Source organism: Gymnoscopelus microlampas (assembly GCF_963454915.1).
Source record: "Gymnoscopelus microlampas genome assembly, chromosome: 5".
NCBI classification, from domain to species: Eukaryota; Metazoa; Chordata; class Actinopteri; order Myctophiformes; family Myctophidae; genus Gymnoscopelus; species Gymnoscopelus microlampas.
In genome coordinates this window covers 8,416,610-8,430,488 of record NC_139942.1, presented here as the reverse complement: position 1 = coordinate 8,430,488, position 13,879 = coordinate 8,416,610, and the positions used below count along the sequence as shown (strand labels likewise).

The window sequence follows — 13,879 nt, the reverse complement described above, 5'->3', positions numbered from 1 at the left end:
TGTTTGAGAACCACTGATTTCATTTGTATAACATGAGTTCATTAATCAGTATGCATTGTGAAACACTTTGCCAAGTTCATCAGAAGAACTGGTTATCACACACCTTCAATTAACCCATTAAGACCTGAGGCCGATTCTACAAAATGTCTTCTAAATGTATTTGTTTTTAACTTGTGTTATTATGTCAGTGGTTCTCAAACTTTTTCATGTCAAGGACCCCAAAATGTATATGTATTTGGCCACAGACCCTCATCTCAAAATATTTTGTTCTAGGGACCCCCAGAAACAAAGATTTGAGTTACAAATGTTCGTTAAAAATTCAAAGATTTGCACACATTTTCAAGATTTTTCTAAAATAACAGATCTACAAGCTCGTAGCGCAGCACTCGGTGCCACGCTATGAGCTTGTATATCTGCTGTTTTTGAGTAGCCAAAGTGTAAAATAATGCTTTTTAGGTCAAATCTAAAAATGACACAGAATCGAATGCACTTAAAAAGCGCATAACCATTCAGTGTTCAATTCAGGGATTTGAATCGTCATATATTTGTAACAATGATTACTGTCTCATTTCATCGTTCTTTGACAAACTTCTACCATCTATTTAACAGGCTGTCACCAAGAAAGCCCTTGCCTTAATTTGGATGGTACTACAGTTGGCAGTGGCTATGTAAGTCATCAATCAATCAACACAAAAAGGAGAACACTCCATACACACACACACACACCTAAAAGAAATGTGCTCAAAGTTTTTCCTAGTGCACAGTCACACGCACATTTTTGGATTGCTCCTTAAAATCCCATGTAACCATCTTCATGGTTTACGCCAGGCAAATTTAAGCTGAACCTAATTGTCTCTTTTACAGGCAGCTTGGTACACACCTGGCCGGGGAAAAAAACCTGCTACAGACTTCCTGGAGGAGCGATTGAGGAACACCAGGAAGCGCATGAGAAGGCTGAAACGACCACACCACCAAGAACCAGAGGAACAGACCGTCCCTAGTACACCAGGTAATACTAATAACCAATGTTAATTATCCCCACCAGGCTAGATTGGACAGATGCAAGGGATTATATTTGCGGTCCCATGACTCTTCTGTCCATCATCTTCTAAAAACTAGTCTCAGGCACCGCTGGACCGATTGGCGACTTTTCACACACTCCAAGTAGGCCAGAACCTCAAATACTTGAAATCAGCTATAATGAATCTGTACTTATCATTCAACAGAATCTGATGTGCCTCCTGAAAAACTTATTGAAATGGTTGAATGGATGAAGGTCAATAGGTGTCCAGTGTCCCAGGTTGAGGACTACATGAATCAAACATCTCTACATGGAGGCAAGTGGATTCGCAGCAATGGAACTAAAGGCCTACCGGAAATATTGGCGTATAGTTCCCTAGGCTTGTAGACAATCCTGGCATGGTAATACATTATTTTGCTATTGCAGTTTTGCGTATTTGAATGATACTCTATTTGACTGATACTCTGCAATGCACTACAAGTTTATGTTTAACCACCTAGACCCTACAATATATACTTTGTAGACAGGAGTCCACAGGGTTCTACTTGGTCCACTCCTTTTTTCTCAAACTGTTGTCACACAATGGTGTGTTTATCAAAGAGCTTATCTACAATACCCTACTGCTTGCATACACTCTTATAAGTAGACTCATAAGTGATTTTATTTTAATTTTCTCATTTTACAATTGTTTATATAATGTTATGTTCTCTTCTGTGTAGACCCAATCCTTCGATCTCCTAATCTCTCCACCTGGTGTGGAGAATTTGATTTGTGGGATTCCTCAAGAGGAAGAACTGCACACTTCAGGTGGGGGTTTCATTTAACATAATGGTTAAATAAACAATAATGAACTGTAACTATGTTTCTTAGCAGGTGCTGAGGTTATGAGTTGGGTCTCTTGGATTCTTTCCTGCTTTCTTCACTGTCCTCTGGTCATAGAGATTCTGAAGGGCAGAGCGCTTAGACCCCAAGGCGGTTACCCTCGGCACAACTTTGGGGTTTCACATAATGATATCTGGGTGGTTTTCTATCAGCTGACATGAAAAGCATTCTCTGACCGGGTCAGCCTGTGACTGAGCACTTGGTGTTCAGATAAAACTTGTATTCTGACCATGTGACATTGGTGTAAAATCACTCCTCTGTGTTTGTATAGGTGCACAACACATGCAGTTTGAGTCAGCCTGGGCCCTGACCAGAATCCCCTCAGCTACCTTCCTGCCAACACGCACTGTGCCCATCTTCATCTGTCTACAAGGACATCCGGGAACAGGTTAGCACCTTTTTACCCACGAATAACAGAGCAACATAAGTTTAGTTGGGAATTAACTGTCCAATTGAACTATCAGGGCGACATATGAAAATATGCTTTAGAGGAATGTCTGGTGCTGTATGCAGTTTGGAACCCAGGATGTAAGGTGATGGAGACCATTACACAAGAGGTGTATATATGGAGCTGACTAATTTGTTTGCTGATTCCATGATGACACATTGAGGTTAGACACTCCATAATTGGGCGTAGCTGCATTTGGAACTCCTTATATCAGGGGTCTTAAACCTTTTCAGGCCAAGGACCCCCTAACTGAGAAAGAGATGAAGAAGGGACCCCCACTATATATTACATAAAATTGTGTTGCAGATTAAAGCTTTTCATAGATGTTGGATTCATGTTAATGTGTATTGTCAGACATTTAACGACTTAAACCGTCAATACTTAGTAAACTTTCACTCTGTACTTGGTCTGCTCTTTTTCCCCTCTTTGCCGAAAATAGCCGATCTACAAGCTCGCAACGCCTCGCGCTGCGAGGCGTTGTGAGCTTGTAGATCGGCCATTTTCGGCTAAAGTTGTCCGTAGAATAGGGATGCTATTGTTCAAGTGGTTTGTATAAAGAAACAATGATCTTATCACAGAGATTTGGCCGACCCCCTGTAGCAACTCTGAAGACCCCCTAGGAGTCCCAGACCCCCTGTTGAAGACCCCTGCCCTGTTATGGCTGACTCATGGTGACATGAGCGTGGCATGGGGGATCTCCTGTAAGCCAATTTTAATATAGGTAATTGTCTGATCACAGTTATGAGAAAAAGCGTTCATCTGTATACATTTATCTATTGAAGAATAGTGAAAATAGCAGATCTACAAGCTCGCAACATCTCGCAAAGTGATGTGTTGTGAACATGTAGGTCGGCTACTCTCACTATTTTTCATTTTTAAATGCCTGGCCTGTTCTGGCCATAGTACATAATGGTATTATTGGCCCCGGTCATTGTCAGTCATTTCTTTTTTGTTTACAAAGCCTAAAAGTCGGAACCGAAATGTAATTCGTCCAATGTTTAATGCCAAAACGGTTACATTGTTGATCATAATTATTTGTATGACAATTAACCAAATGTTTTCCTAATTTACACACTTTTTCAAATGTATTTAGTCACTGTATTTTGTTCTGTGGTTTGCTGTGTTGTAGGCTTATGCTGAGTTTAACAGGATCGCCACCACACACCTAGAGACAGACTTCTTTGATGCTCTGGATCGCTATACACCACAATTGGTCACTATCTTAAAGTCCAAGAAAGGTGCCATTAGAGATAAATTATCCGGAATTGTGCAGCAAATTGATGGGTAAGTCTACAACATGCTTCTTATATTTGTAATTATCATGACTAAGTTTATGTACAACCTATTACCCCAAATAGTACTTATGCTTCCCGGCTGTATTACAGAGTGTTAAAGTATTGCTAACTATTGATCGTTGTTGATAACTAAATGCTGTGGATTGTACTATTTTTAAATCACATCTCCAATCAGCAACTGTTCTCTGCAACTGTTCATCAAACATATATTGTGGTGTTTCATGCTGTAACTGTACTGTAACTTGTGATGGTCAGATCTTGAACTTTATTTGTTCATTATCCACTTGTAGAAACCCGACGTGACCGCGCTGGGTAGGCTTGTTCTCCGAGGCCTCCTTCTTCTGCTTGGAGATGACCACAGCAGTTTCTACACCACTGTCTTGGTAAGTTCTCATAGTTACACCTTAAAGGTCCAGTGAAATTACATTTTCGTTAATTTTATTTTGAAGTTTCAGTCTGAAACGGCCTTGCAAACCAATCAGAAGGTTCAATCCCTTCAGGCTATAGCACGGTGGAATCTCACTCACATGGTGTGCAGTGTAAGTGTTTGTAGCCTGCACTCACACGTTGCTCAAGGGAGAGAGAGATGGCCACTATGCAGAATGTTTGTTACCAAGTTGCTTATTTCTAGCCTAAAATGTTTTCAGATACATATTTTACTGTGCTGTTTACCATGAGTAATATACTGTCAAAAACAGTAGGCCAACCAATGTTGATAAAACTTCTCAATGCAGATGTGTGTGAAGTGTCTACATTTCCCTGTTGTAATGTTGTTTTTGTTTGGTTCTGTACAGGATTGTGACAGCGAAAGTGAAGACGCCTGGTCAGAGGTATCGGTCGGATTGCTGACTGTGAGCAGTGAAGATTCACCTCCCTCAGATGGTGTCGACCTTCAGCCAGTGTCAACAGCCATCATCCTTGAAGGAGGTATTGTGATGGATAATTTCCATAACCTCCCTCAAGCACCGTGCCTGCTGTCTAGCCTGACGTATGCACTCAATTTGAAGTACCCTAATGATATGAAGAACATATTGAACTTTATTCAAAGAGTGATGCTTGGCTTGGGAAAGGAAAAAACTACCCCCCAAACTGCAAAGTCTTAAAAACCTCCTGTCATTTTAGAAAGATTGTATAGTGGATAACTGGTAGGCAGGTTGTCCTCAGCCCTCCTTTGTGACAGTAGACTAAAATGCATGCATTTTATTTTTCTCATGCATGAGGATAAGGATAATTCCTTTAACAGGTCCGTTCATGAAAGTCCTTACGGTCTTGTTTCCAATGAGGGCCTGTGAGCAATTAGGGGTTAAGAGTCTTGCTCAGGGACAAATTTCATTTCATCGACACATTTGCTGGCCTGGCCTGGAATCGTACCTGGGGCAACCAGGGCCTCTGGCTCCCTAGGCGGGCTCACTAACCACTCAGCTATGGCCGCCCCTGAGAAAATGTTGTAAAGTGATAGGAGTTCTAAATGAAGCCACTTTTATTCATTTTAAGTACTTTAGAGCTGCAAATTATTAAGACTTTGAATGTAATACCATTAAGTAAAAGTAAGGCACTTTTTTGAAATTGACAAGTGTTCACTTGTTCATGTGTGAAATAATGTACTCTTTCAAACTGTAATGGGGCTGTCCACACTAAGCATATCACTTTTGTCAATCCTATCGTTGTAGAATTATTTAGTTTAAATACAGTGCAGACATGATCATTTCAGTGGGCAGTTGCTCATGTCTTCCAGAGTTCCAGCAAATCACTCATATTGTCATCATCAACACAGATACTGTTCGTCTTTAGTTGTGTTGAACAGGAGGAGAAGGATGGAGGGGCTACTAGGCTACAATTGCAGTAGCAACACAGAAATGTGTGAGGAATTAATTAGCATAATGACTTTGTGGACGAAAAGAGGTTCACAATCATTGGCTACTCTAAATTCTATAAAATAAATTAAAAATGTGTACATATAGTGCTTGGTGTGGATGGCCCGTTAGGCTTTATTAATTACGCCATTTGTATTACTAGAGCACTTGTCAGTGTGTTTTGTCAGACCGTTGGTTTAGTCTGCAAAGTTAGTACACGTTTGGTCATTATAAGCCATGTTGGGTATTGTTTTTGTGGAATCGCTTGTAAATAATGGTGGTTTGGTTTGTAATTTAAATTTGCAGATCAATTATTTTCAAATAGCATTTTTATATAGGTGTAAAGTGCTCATGTGGCATATATTCACTTACAAAATATCCAAATGCTTGCAGACATTTTCACGATTTCTTTCATAAATAGCAGATCTACAATCTTCTATATGTTATATATTTCATCTGTTAAATCATAAAAACAATGCTTAAAGCAGGTCTAAATGCCTTGGTTCAATAAATGTGAAGATTCAAATCATATTGTCTGTCTTTATTTTTATATTTTCACATTTTGGGAAATGTAAGGTAATTTTGAACAAGATGTAGCCTTACAGTATATCAGCATACACATAATTTAAAATGTACATGCAGATTACCATTAGGTTGTTGGATGATCAGGATCAATATTGATTCCTAACATGATTCAGTATAATCAATTTATAAATTAAATCAGTGTTCGATTCCTGATGTTGATTCAACATAAAATCAACTAAAATGTGCATGCAGATTACCATTTAGATGATGGTTGAATCAATGTTGATTCCTAATGTTGATTCAACATTAAATCAACTAAAATGTGCATGCAGATTACCATTTAGATGATGGTTGAATCAATATTGATTCATAACGTTGATTCAACATAAAATCAACTAAAATCAGCATGCAGAATACCATTTAGATGATGGTTGAATCAATATTGATTCATAACGTTGATTCAACATAAAATCAGCGTGCAGAATACCATTTGGATGATGGTTGAATCAACGTTGATATAGTGTTAGTTAGTGGTTGAAACACAAACGTTGAATCAACAAAGATTAGGGTTGCGATTTCAGTACAGTTTCAACGTTGAGATCGAACGTTGATTCAACCGTTATGGCCGCCTATTTTTCAACGTTGATTCACCCATATTTTGCTATCTGGGTAGTTTCAAAAGCACATTATTTAGACAGGTTGTTTCGACAGATGCTATCTAGGTTCATTGTTTACCTAGTATTCTAGTTCCTGTGTATCGAGGCACATTGTTTGCACTCTAGGCTACTTGGGACTATTTACCTATTTTTTAAATTTAGACATTTAGCAGACTAAATGCCTAAATTGTAATCTGTAGAGAGAAATCAATGTCTAGACACATGATTACTCGTGTGTGTCCTGTCACTGTGGGCTGCAGGGCACAGTAGTACAGGCAGAGTAGAGAATTTCAGTGTAGCAGAGGAGATTTCCTGCAAAAGGTTAAGCAGAGAATGTTCTTTGTGTCTCTGCTGTTTTAATAAACCCTGTTCCTGATTTGAGCATGAGGAATTCTGGTGATGTTCCTGTATATTCACGATACCAGTAGAAAGTAGAAATAATCTCCCGCAGTATTAGGCTTGCAGATATTGTTGGAGAGTGTGACAAGTGCTGTATTCCAAATTCTTACGTCTTGACCAGAGAGAGATCTTGACAACGAACATCTGTAAAACATTTGACTTACATTCATAAATAATGAAACTCATAATTCACATGTTACTATAAACAACTATAATGGAAACAGTTTACTCTTGTTTGGTTTGTAGTGTCTAGTTGAAAGAATTTATATTAACATACCCTTACAAATAAACATGAGAAACAGTAAATAGAATGAAAAGATGTTGGATGAACCTCTTATGTTTACTGTTGGTTCCTCCTCTTCAAACACCACTGGTGCTTTCATGGCTGTTTCTTAAAGCTCCTATCATCTTTGAGGCCAATTTCACCCCATTCAATGTTTAACATCTCTAGACGATAGAAATGTATTTGTTGTCCTTCATATATAATTACCTTTCCTTCTGTAATGGTTATTTAAACATTAAATTCACACAATTATATATTGTCAATGTCCTGTGCACACTTTGTACATTAATGTGACACTAGGCTGTTTTAGCTTTAAAAAAACATAATAAATAATGATATTTTGTGCACATTTGTTTTAGTTTTGGTTTAATGATATTGAGGTCACTATAAGATGCAATTTTATAATTCTACATTTTATATTGCCTAGAGGGTGTGTGGGACGTCACAACACCAAGGGGCCACAGGCGCACCGTTGCTCCGATCCGCATCAAACTGGGAACAAACACTGTTCAGGGGTCTGGCATGAGAACAGCCACACTAAAAAAAACGAAATTGCACACATATGAGGCACTAGAGTGTTACAGCAGTGTTTAACACTTCAAATGGCCATAACTCAGTGACCATTACTCTGATCTGCGCAATGTGGGACTAGATTCGGAACATGGTGCTGTTAGCACAGCTAGGCTCTCAGTTTGACTACAGATGGATACACTTGATGATGATAACATCCTCCCTTCAAAGTGTGTTAAGCTCCTCCTGTTATACTGCTGTCTAAACGCATGCGTTATGAACATATTGAAGATTTATGAAGTCTCAATGATTATTAAGGATTTACACCAACCCAAGCAAGCAAGTATTGTCTTATGCTGCACGTTCTGAATCCTCAGAGGAACTGATCTTTTGCTGGAATCCAGAATGGAGTTGAATCCTTCCTTGAACTCATATTCTGTTTTTCCAGATTCATTATTAAGAGAAAAGTGGCTTAATACGAATTGTGGGCTGCCATTTGCCTCCTGTTTGTACCAAAAGAGATATGCATTTGTAGAACTGGTGTTATATTTAGAGCCCATGCAGTGTTACAGCCTCTCCTTTAGTAGCTGTCACATCTCCTCCAGGTTGAAGAACATTATCTTTCCGTGCACTGCATTCTGTAGAATGACAACAAACAATGCATCAACATAAGTCTTTCAGAAGTTTTCCTGCCTTATATTGTTGTGATAGAGATGATATGATGTAAAATAAAGCTGTAGTTTCATACCAAAGCACATAGCAGCCATCATCAGTGAAATGAGCAGAAACATCCTAGTTGTACTGGTAGGTGAGTGTGAACTACACTAACTAGAGTGTCAATGTTCTACTTGACTGTAGCTCACACTGACTGATCCATTTGAAGGAGGAGCTTGTTGGTGACATTAAATCACAAACCTATTCACTCTGATGGTAATGAGGAAGATTTGCTTAGGCTCTGTGGGAGAATATTTGACACAATGTGAACAATCTATATGTGACTGTGTGATGAAGAGTTAAGGAGAAATAGTAATTATAATTACTTTTAATGCAGCATTCAGTGTGTTATTAAAACACTAACAAAATGTCTTAAGAGCAACAGTGTCAAACATTTTATTAACTTGAGCGTATTCTAAAACAACATACTACTGTACATACTATTTTTGATGAGGAATAACGTGATGACTTAGTTAGATTCTGACCTGTAAAGCCCTGTTAGACTGTAACAAATAAACTTAACTTGACTTTACAATTCACAATTACAATTTAAGCATTTTGCAGACACTCTTATCCAGAGTGAGATTGGAGTAAGCAGAGTAAGCATGAACTCTAGTCAATAACCTACAAGGTAAATAGTCACTAAGTAGAGTGCGGAGAGAACACTGTAGTGCCTCAAAGAAACTGGAATCCCAGGTAAACAATCCTAGCATCTGTCTAAACAACATGATATCTAAATAACATTCTTAACAGTTGATCAAGAAAAAAAGAAAAAGAAATCTAAGTAACAAGAAACCCAGACATCTGTATAGTAAACTAGCATCCAGTGAATACGGTGACAAGAACTGTACGAGTATAGAGAGATATGTGCTAGTAAGGGCAGGTACACACTGCAGGACCTTAAAGTGCTCGGGGAGTCATCTGATCGTTAAGCAGATCACATTGCAGGAGTTTATTTCTTGAAATCGGCTGTCATAATATCGTTGTGGTCTTCACAACACGATTGATCCCCGACAAGGGCTGACACACTGTAGGATAGTTCACTAGGATGCTATCTCCAGAGTCAGACCCAATACATACATTTGTGTTGATTCCAATTCATTTTAATCGACGTATCCCGTGATATGCCTCTCTCCCTCTCCCTCTCCCCCCTCTCTCGCTCTCTCTCTCGCTCTCTCTCTTCTCTCTCTCTCTCTCTCTCTCTCTCTCTCTCTCTCTCTCTCTCTCTCTCTCTCTCTCTCTCTCGCTCGCACGTCAAGAGCGCAGAAGCGGTCCGTGACAGAGTTGCCATGTCCGCTTATCATAAGCGACTTTGGGATTGTTTTTCTGTAAAGTTGATTGAAAGTGTAGTTGCTTTTTTGGCCTTGTTTCATAATGTTGTTTGAACCAGTTGTTCTCAAACATTTTCATGGCAAGGACCCCCAAATGAATAATAATAATTCATTGTCCACAGAGGCGCAGACCTCCCCCTTCTGAAAACATACACAAACACAACACATAGACCCCCATTCAAAATCTGTGTGGATTTTGTAAATATCCCCCCCCCCCCCCCCCCCCCCCCCCCCCCACACACAACATTTCTTCTTTAAAAATAGCCTATCTACAACGTGAGCTTGTAGATCGTCTATTTTCAAGTATCCAAAGTATTTGTATATAGGCTTAAAGTGCTCATAGTTGCTTTTGTTGGGCTTGTTTTCACAAACCTGGTTGCTTATTTCTCTCGCAAAATCTGGCAACGACACAAACACAAACACAAACACACACACAGACACACAGATCGCTCGCTCTCTGTCTGTCTTTCTCTCTGTCTGTGCAATAGTCTCAAATAAACAGCCCCGGCCCCCTTTGAGCACGCTCGCTCACTCTCATTCTGTTTTATAATAATGTTTAACTTAATACAGGACTGGACGGTAACTATGCGGGGGATGTGTTTGTTGTGGTCAGGTCCACAGACCTTCCATAGCCACGGTGGCTGTAATGTGCTCTCATTGGCTGTAGTGTACATCTCCTCGCAAGTTGGTCGCAGATCCTTTCATATTGTATGATATTGTCTTCTGTCCTGTCTGGGACGCATCTGAATATCTAACAGATTAGATATCTGAAAACGGTCGGAAAGCCGTCGCAGAGCGGAGAATCGCGGCCACATCGGGTCGCAGAGCCTTTCACACACACAGAGCATTATCTCGCCGATCAAAGGCCGATCTGTGTCAGGTCGGGAGGTTTTGTCGGCGAGCGCCAAAAAATGTCGGCGACAGCAATATCGGACCTAATGTCCTGCAGTGTGTACCTGGCTTAAGGGTTTGGCAGAGTCTGAAGAGGTTAGTGTTCAGACTATGGTGGAAAATGGGGAGTGAGTCTCCAGCTCTGACTGCAGTGGTGAGTTTATTCCACTGTTTGGGAGCCAGGAGAGAGAAGAGGAGAGAGAATATGAAGCGTTGTCCAGGGTGTTTTAGGGAATAGCATTCCAGTGTTAGCTAATCTAAACGAGCCAGAATTGTAGTTTTTTTTGCAGTTTTTCTTACCAGTAGTTTTTTTTAATAATAATGAAGCACAGTGCATCAATGTTCAACATCTACTTGATAACATTGCCCTCTAGCGTTGTTTTTCAGAAAAATGCTTCAAGCAGTGCACTGGTATGTTAGCTTATTATGTTTTTGCACAGTGTGTGTGTGGTTCCGGTCACAGTGGGCCTCAGAGCACAGTAGTACACAGCAGAGTCAGACAGCTGCACTTTCTGAATGCTCAGAGGAAATTATCTTATGGTGGAATCCAGACTGGAGTTGATTCTTTCATTGAACTCTGCAGCATGTCCGACTCTTCCATAGTTGTCACGCCACATAATAAACTTGGGGAAGTCATTAACTGCTTGTTTGTACCAGAACAAAATAGGAAATGGAGCCATATGGTCTCAAATGTACAAGCTAATGTAAGTGTCTCTCCTTCAGTAACAATGAGGTCTCCTCTTGGCTGGATCACTGCGTCTTCTCCTTGACACTCTGGACAACAATAGAACATGCATAATAGGAAGTCATGAAGCAGTACACATCAGTGATGAAAGCACAACAAATCAGTATGTTTGAAGAGTTACCTAGTAGCCACCCAGTAAGAATCAGGATGTTTCTCAGCCAGTGTTCCATGTCTGCAGTGAGAGATGACAGAGAGAAAGAGCAACAACATGGACTCTCTGATGGAAATGACGCCTCCTCTTTATTTGGGGTGCTTCCAGAGACTCTACCTCCTGTTCATACTCTCTGTGCCATCGATATATAAACATAGACACCTCATTGGCCACTGTTGTTCATTGGACTGATGAGTCATCGTGGCTGCCATGTTCGCCAGTTGGTAGTTGAATTGCACGTCATACATATTGGGTCTTTTTAATAATGTGTGTTAATGCTGTGTTTTAGTTTTTGGTATTTTCATGTTTCTTACAGTAGATAGGCTTGATGCAAGTGGCTGAGGTGGAACGGTGTGTCATATTCTTTATGTATGTAAGTACATGGGGAAAGTGACCCATAAAGTGATTCTGATTCTGGAGCAGGAGGTCTCTTCACATTTAAAATCCTCTAAACTCGCTGAATTCTCAACCAATTTGCTAGCGGCTTGGTTTGTTACATTTAATGTCAGACATGCAGTTATGTTATGAAATAGGATACTTGGTTAGATAAATAAATACAATGTGGGTGGTTTCATACCAAAGCACCTTATCTTACATAGATAATGCTTATAAAAACAGAATAAGTAGACCAGTGGTCCACAAATGTTTTGTTGACAAGGACCCCTAAATATCCATATTTGCTGGCTGTGACCCCTATTGCGAAATGGTCTAATAATTAGACCAATTAATCAACAACCAAACCATCATGACCCCTGTTGCATTCCACCAATCAACAACCAACACATGATCATAAATAATTAAATGACTGACATGTTTTCAAGCAAATCCACACATTTATTTTGAAAGTTGTCCAGCTTTTTTCTTTACCCCATTTTCCATTGATCTAATTATGTATTGTTGAGGAGGAAGATTTGGGGCCCCTGTGAGTGGAGGCTCTGTGAGTGATTGTCCCTGGGCTTCAGTCCAGGCAAGCCCATACAACAATCTGCCATGTGTGCACATTTATCTCAGTGTGGAACAGCTGACTAGGACTCTTTGTTGTGTATTTCCTTGATAAGAGAATAAATAATTACCACTCAATGCCTTTTAGTATATTTATTTGATTACACACATGATAATGATATACCTTGGAAGGTTTCAGGAGACTGACAAAGAAGGTAAAACATGTTGAAGGCTAAAGGATACAAATCTAACCCAATGGCTATATATTTAACCAAATGGACCCGATATCCTTCTTGCATTCGTCATTGCTATGAACACTACATAGGTGTACTTTATAGATCAGCCTGGTTGCTGTCTTTGCTAGAACACCCATTCATACATATTGATAACAATATAAAAAACATGAATGCTAAAAATGAAAACTTGATTTGCCATCAGCACTTTCTGGACATTCTAAAAATTCTACCTAGACTAAGACTTTTGGCCATAGCAAGTGCAATTCTTAAGATAGAAAGGTCATCTTGGTTTCAAATTGAAGCTTATAAACATGGGAAGTCTTCTAAATACAAGTGAACCAGTGACATTCACCATAAAGTGCATACAATACAATGTTTTGATGGGTGATATTTAAAAAAAATAATGGCAGCATAACCTTATTTTTCTACTTCTCCCTATGTGTCAGGATACATGCCAAATGTCATACTTGTATGACTATTTATGCTATTGTAGTAGCTTAATATTTGCATTTCCACAATTATGCCATTGATTGATTGATTGAATATTTTATTAGACAGAAATGTGAAAACAGCACAAGCTGCAGTCAAACACGTTGTCTAAAAGGATACACCAAAAAAGTATTTGCGGTCTTGTTTCCATTGGGGTTCTAGGTATTCAATTCATCAACATAGCACTAAAAACATTGGGGTCAGGGTAGATGGGATGGGGTCAGGCTGTTCCACACTTGGGTGGCAGGGCTGTAGAAGGAGAATTTACCGACGTTTGTTATATGGGTGGGTGGTACCAGATCGTTGTTTACGCTCCCTCTAGTATTGTACACTGGTGGTGCCCATAACACATTCGTTAGACAACTTGAACAGATACGACAGATCCAGAAGAATTCTGTGGAAGAAAGTGACTACATCCTGGCTTTCTGCCCAAGCCCCTCACGAACTGGAACTGATGGCAAGGAGGCAATGGGAAAGATTCCGAGTAAGAAGAGTTAAGAGTTGTTGG

At 39.6% G+C, this 13,879-nt stretch overlaps 1 protein-coding gene across 2 annotated transcripts; it reads left to right on the top strand.

Moving 5' to 3' along the window:
* Positions 1–608: 608 nt before the first annotated feature.
* Positions 609–4,846, top strand: LOC311046142 (uncharacterized protein). Of its 2 annotated transcripts, none has more exons than XR_014600841.1 (9): positions 609–668; positions 865–1,009; positions 1,227–1,422; positions 1,741–1,828; positions 2,175–2,291; positions 2,932–3,072; positions 3,481–3,635; positions 3,937–4,029; positions 4,441–4,846. XR_014600841.1 is itself a non-coding variant. In XM_084058294.1 (9 exons), the coding sequence occupies exons 3-7, from the start codon at positions 1,332–1,334 to the stop codon at positions 3,489–3,491; spliced, it is 345 nt and encodes a 114-aa protein (XP_083914420.1). In that variant the 5' UTR covers positions 609–668; positions 865–1,009; positions 1,227–1,331; the 3' UTR covers positions 3,492–3,635; positions 3,937–4,029; positions 4,441–4,846. The 2 variants fall into 2 exon arrangements, 1 of the variants encoding a protein (XP_083914420.1); XM_084058294.1 differs by having other exon boundaries at positions 1,227–1,337; positions 2,930–3,052.
* Positions 4,847–13,879: the final 9,033 nt, after the last annotated feature.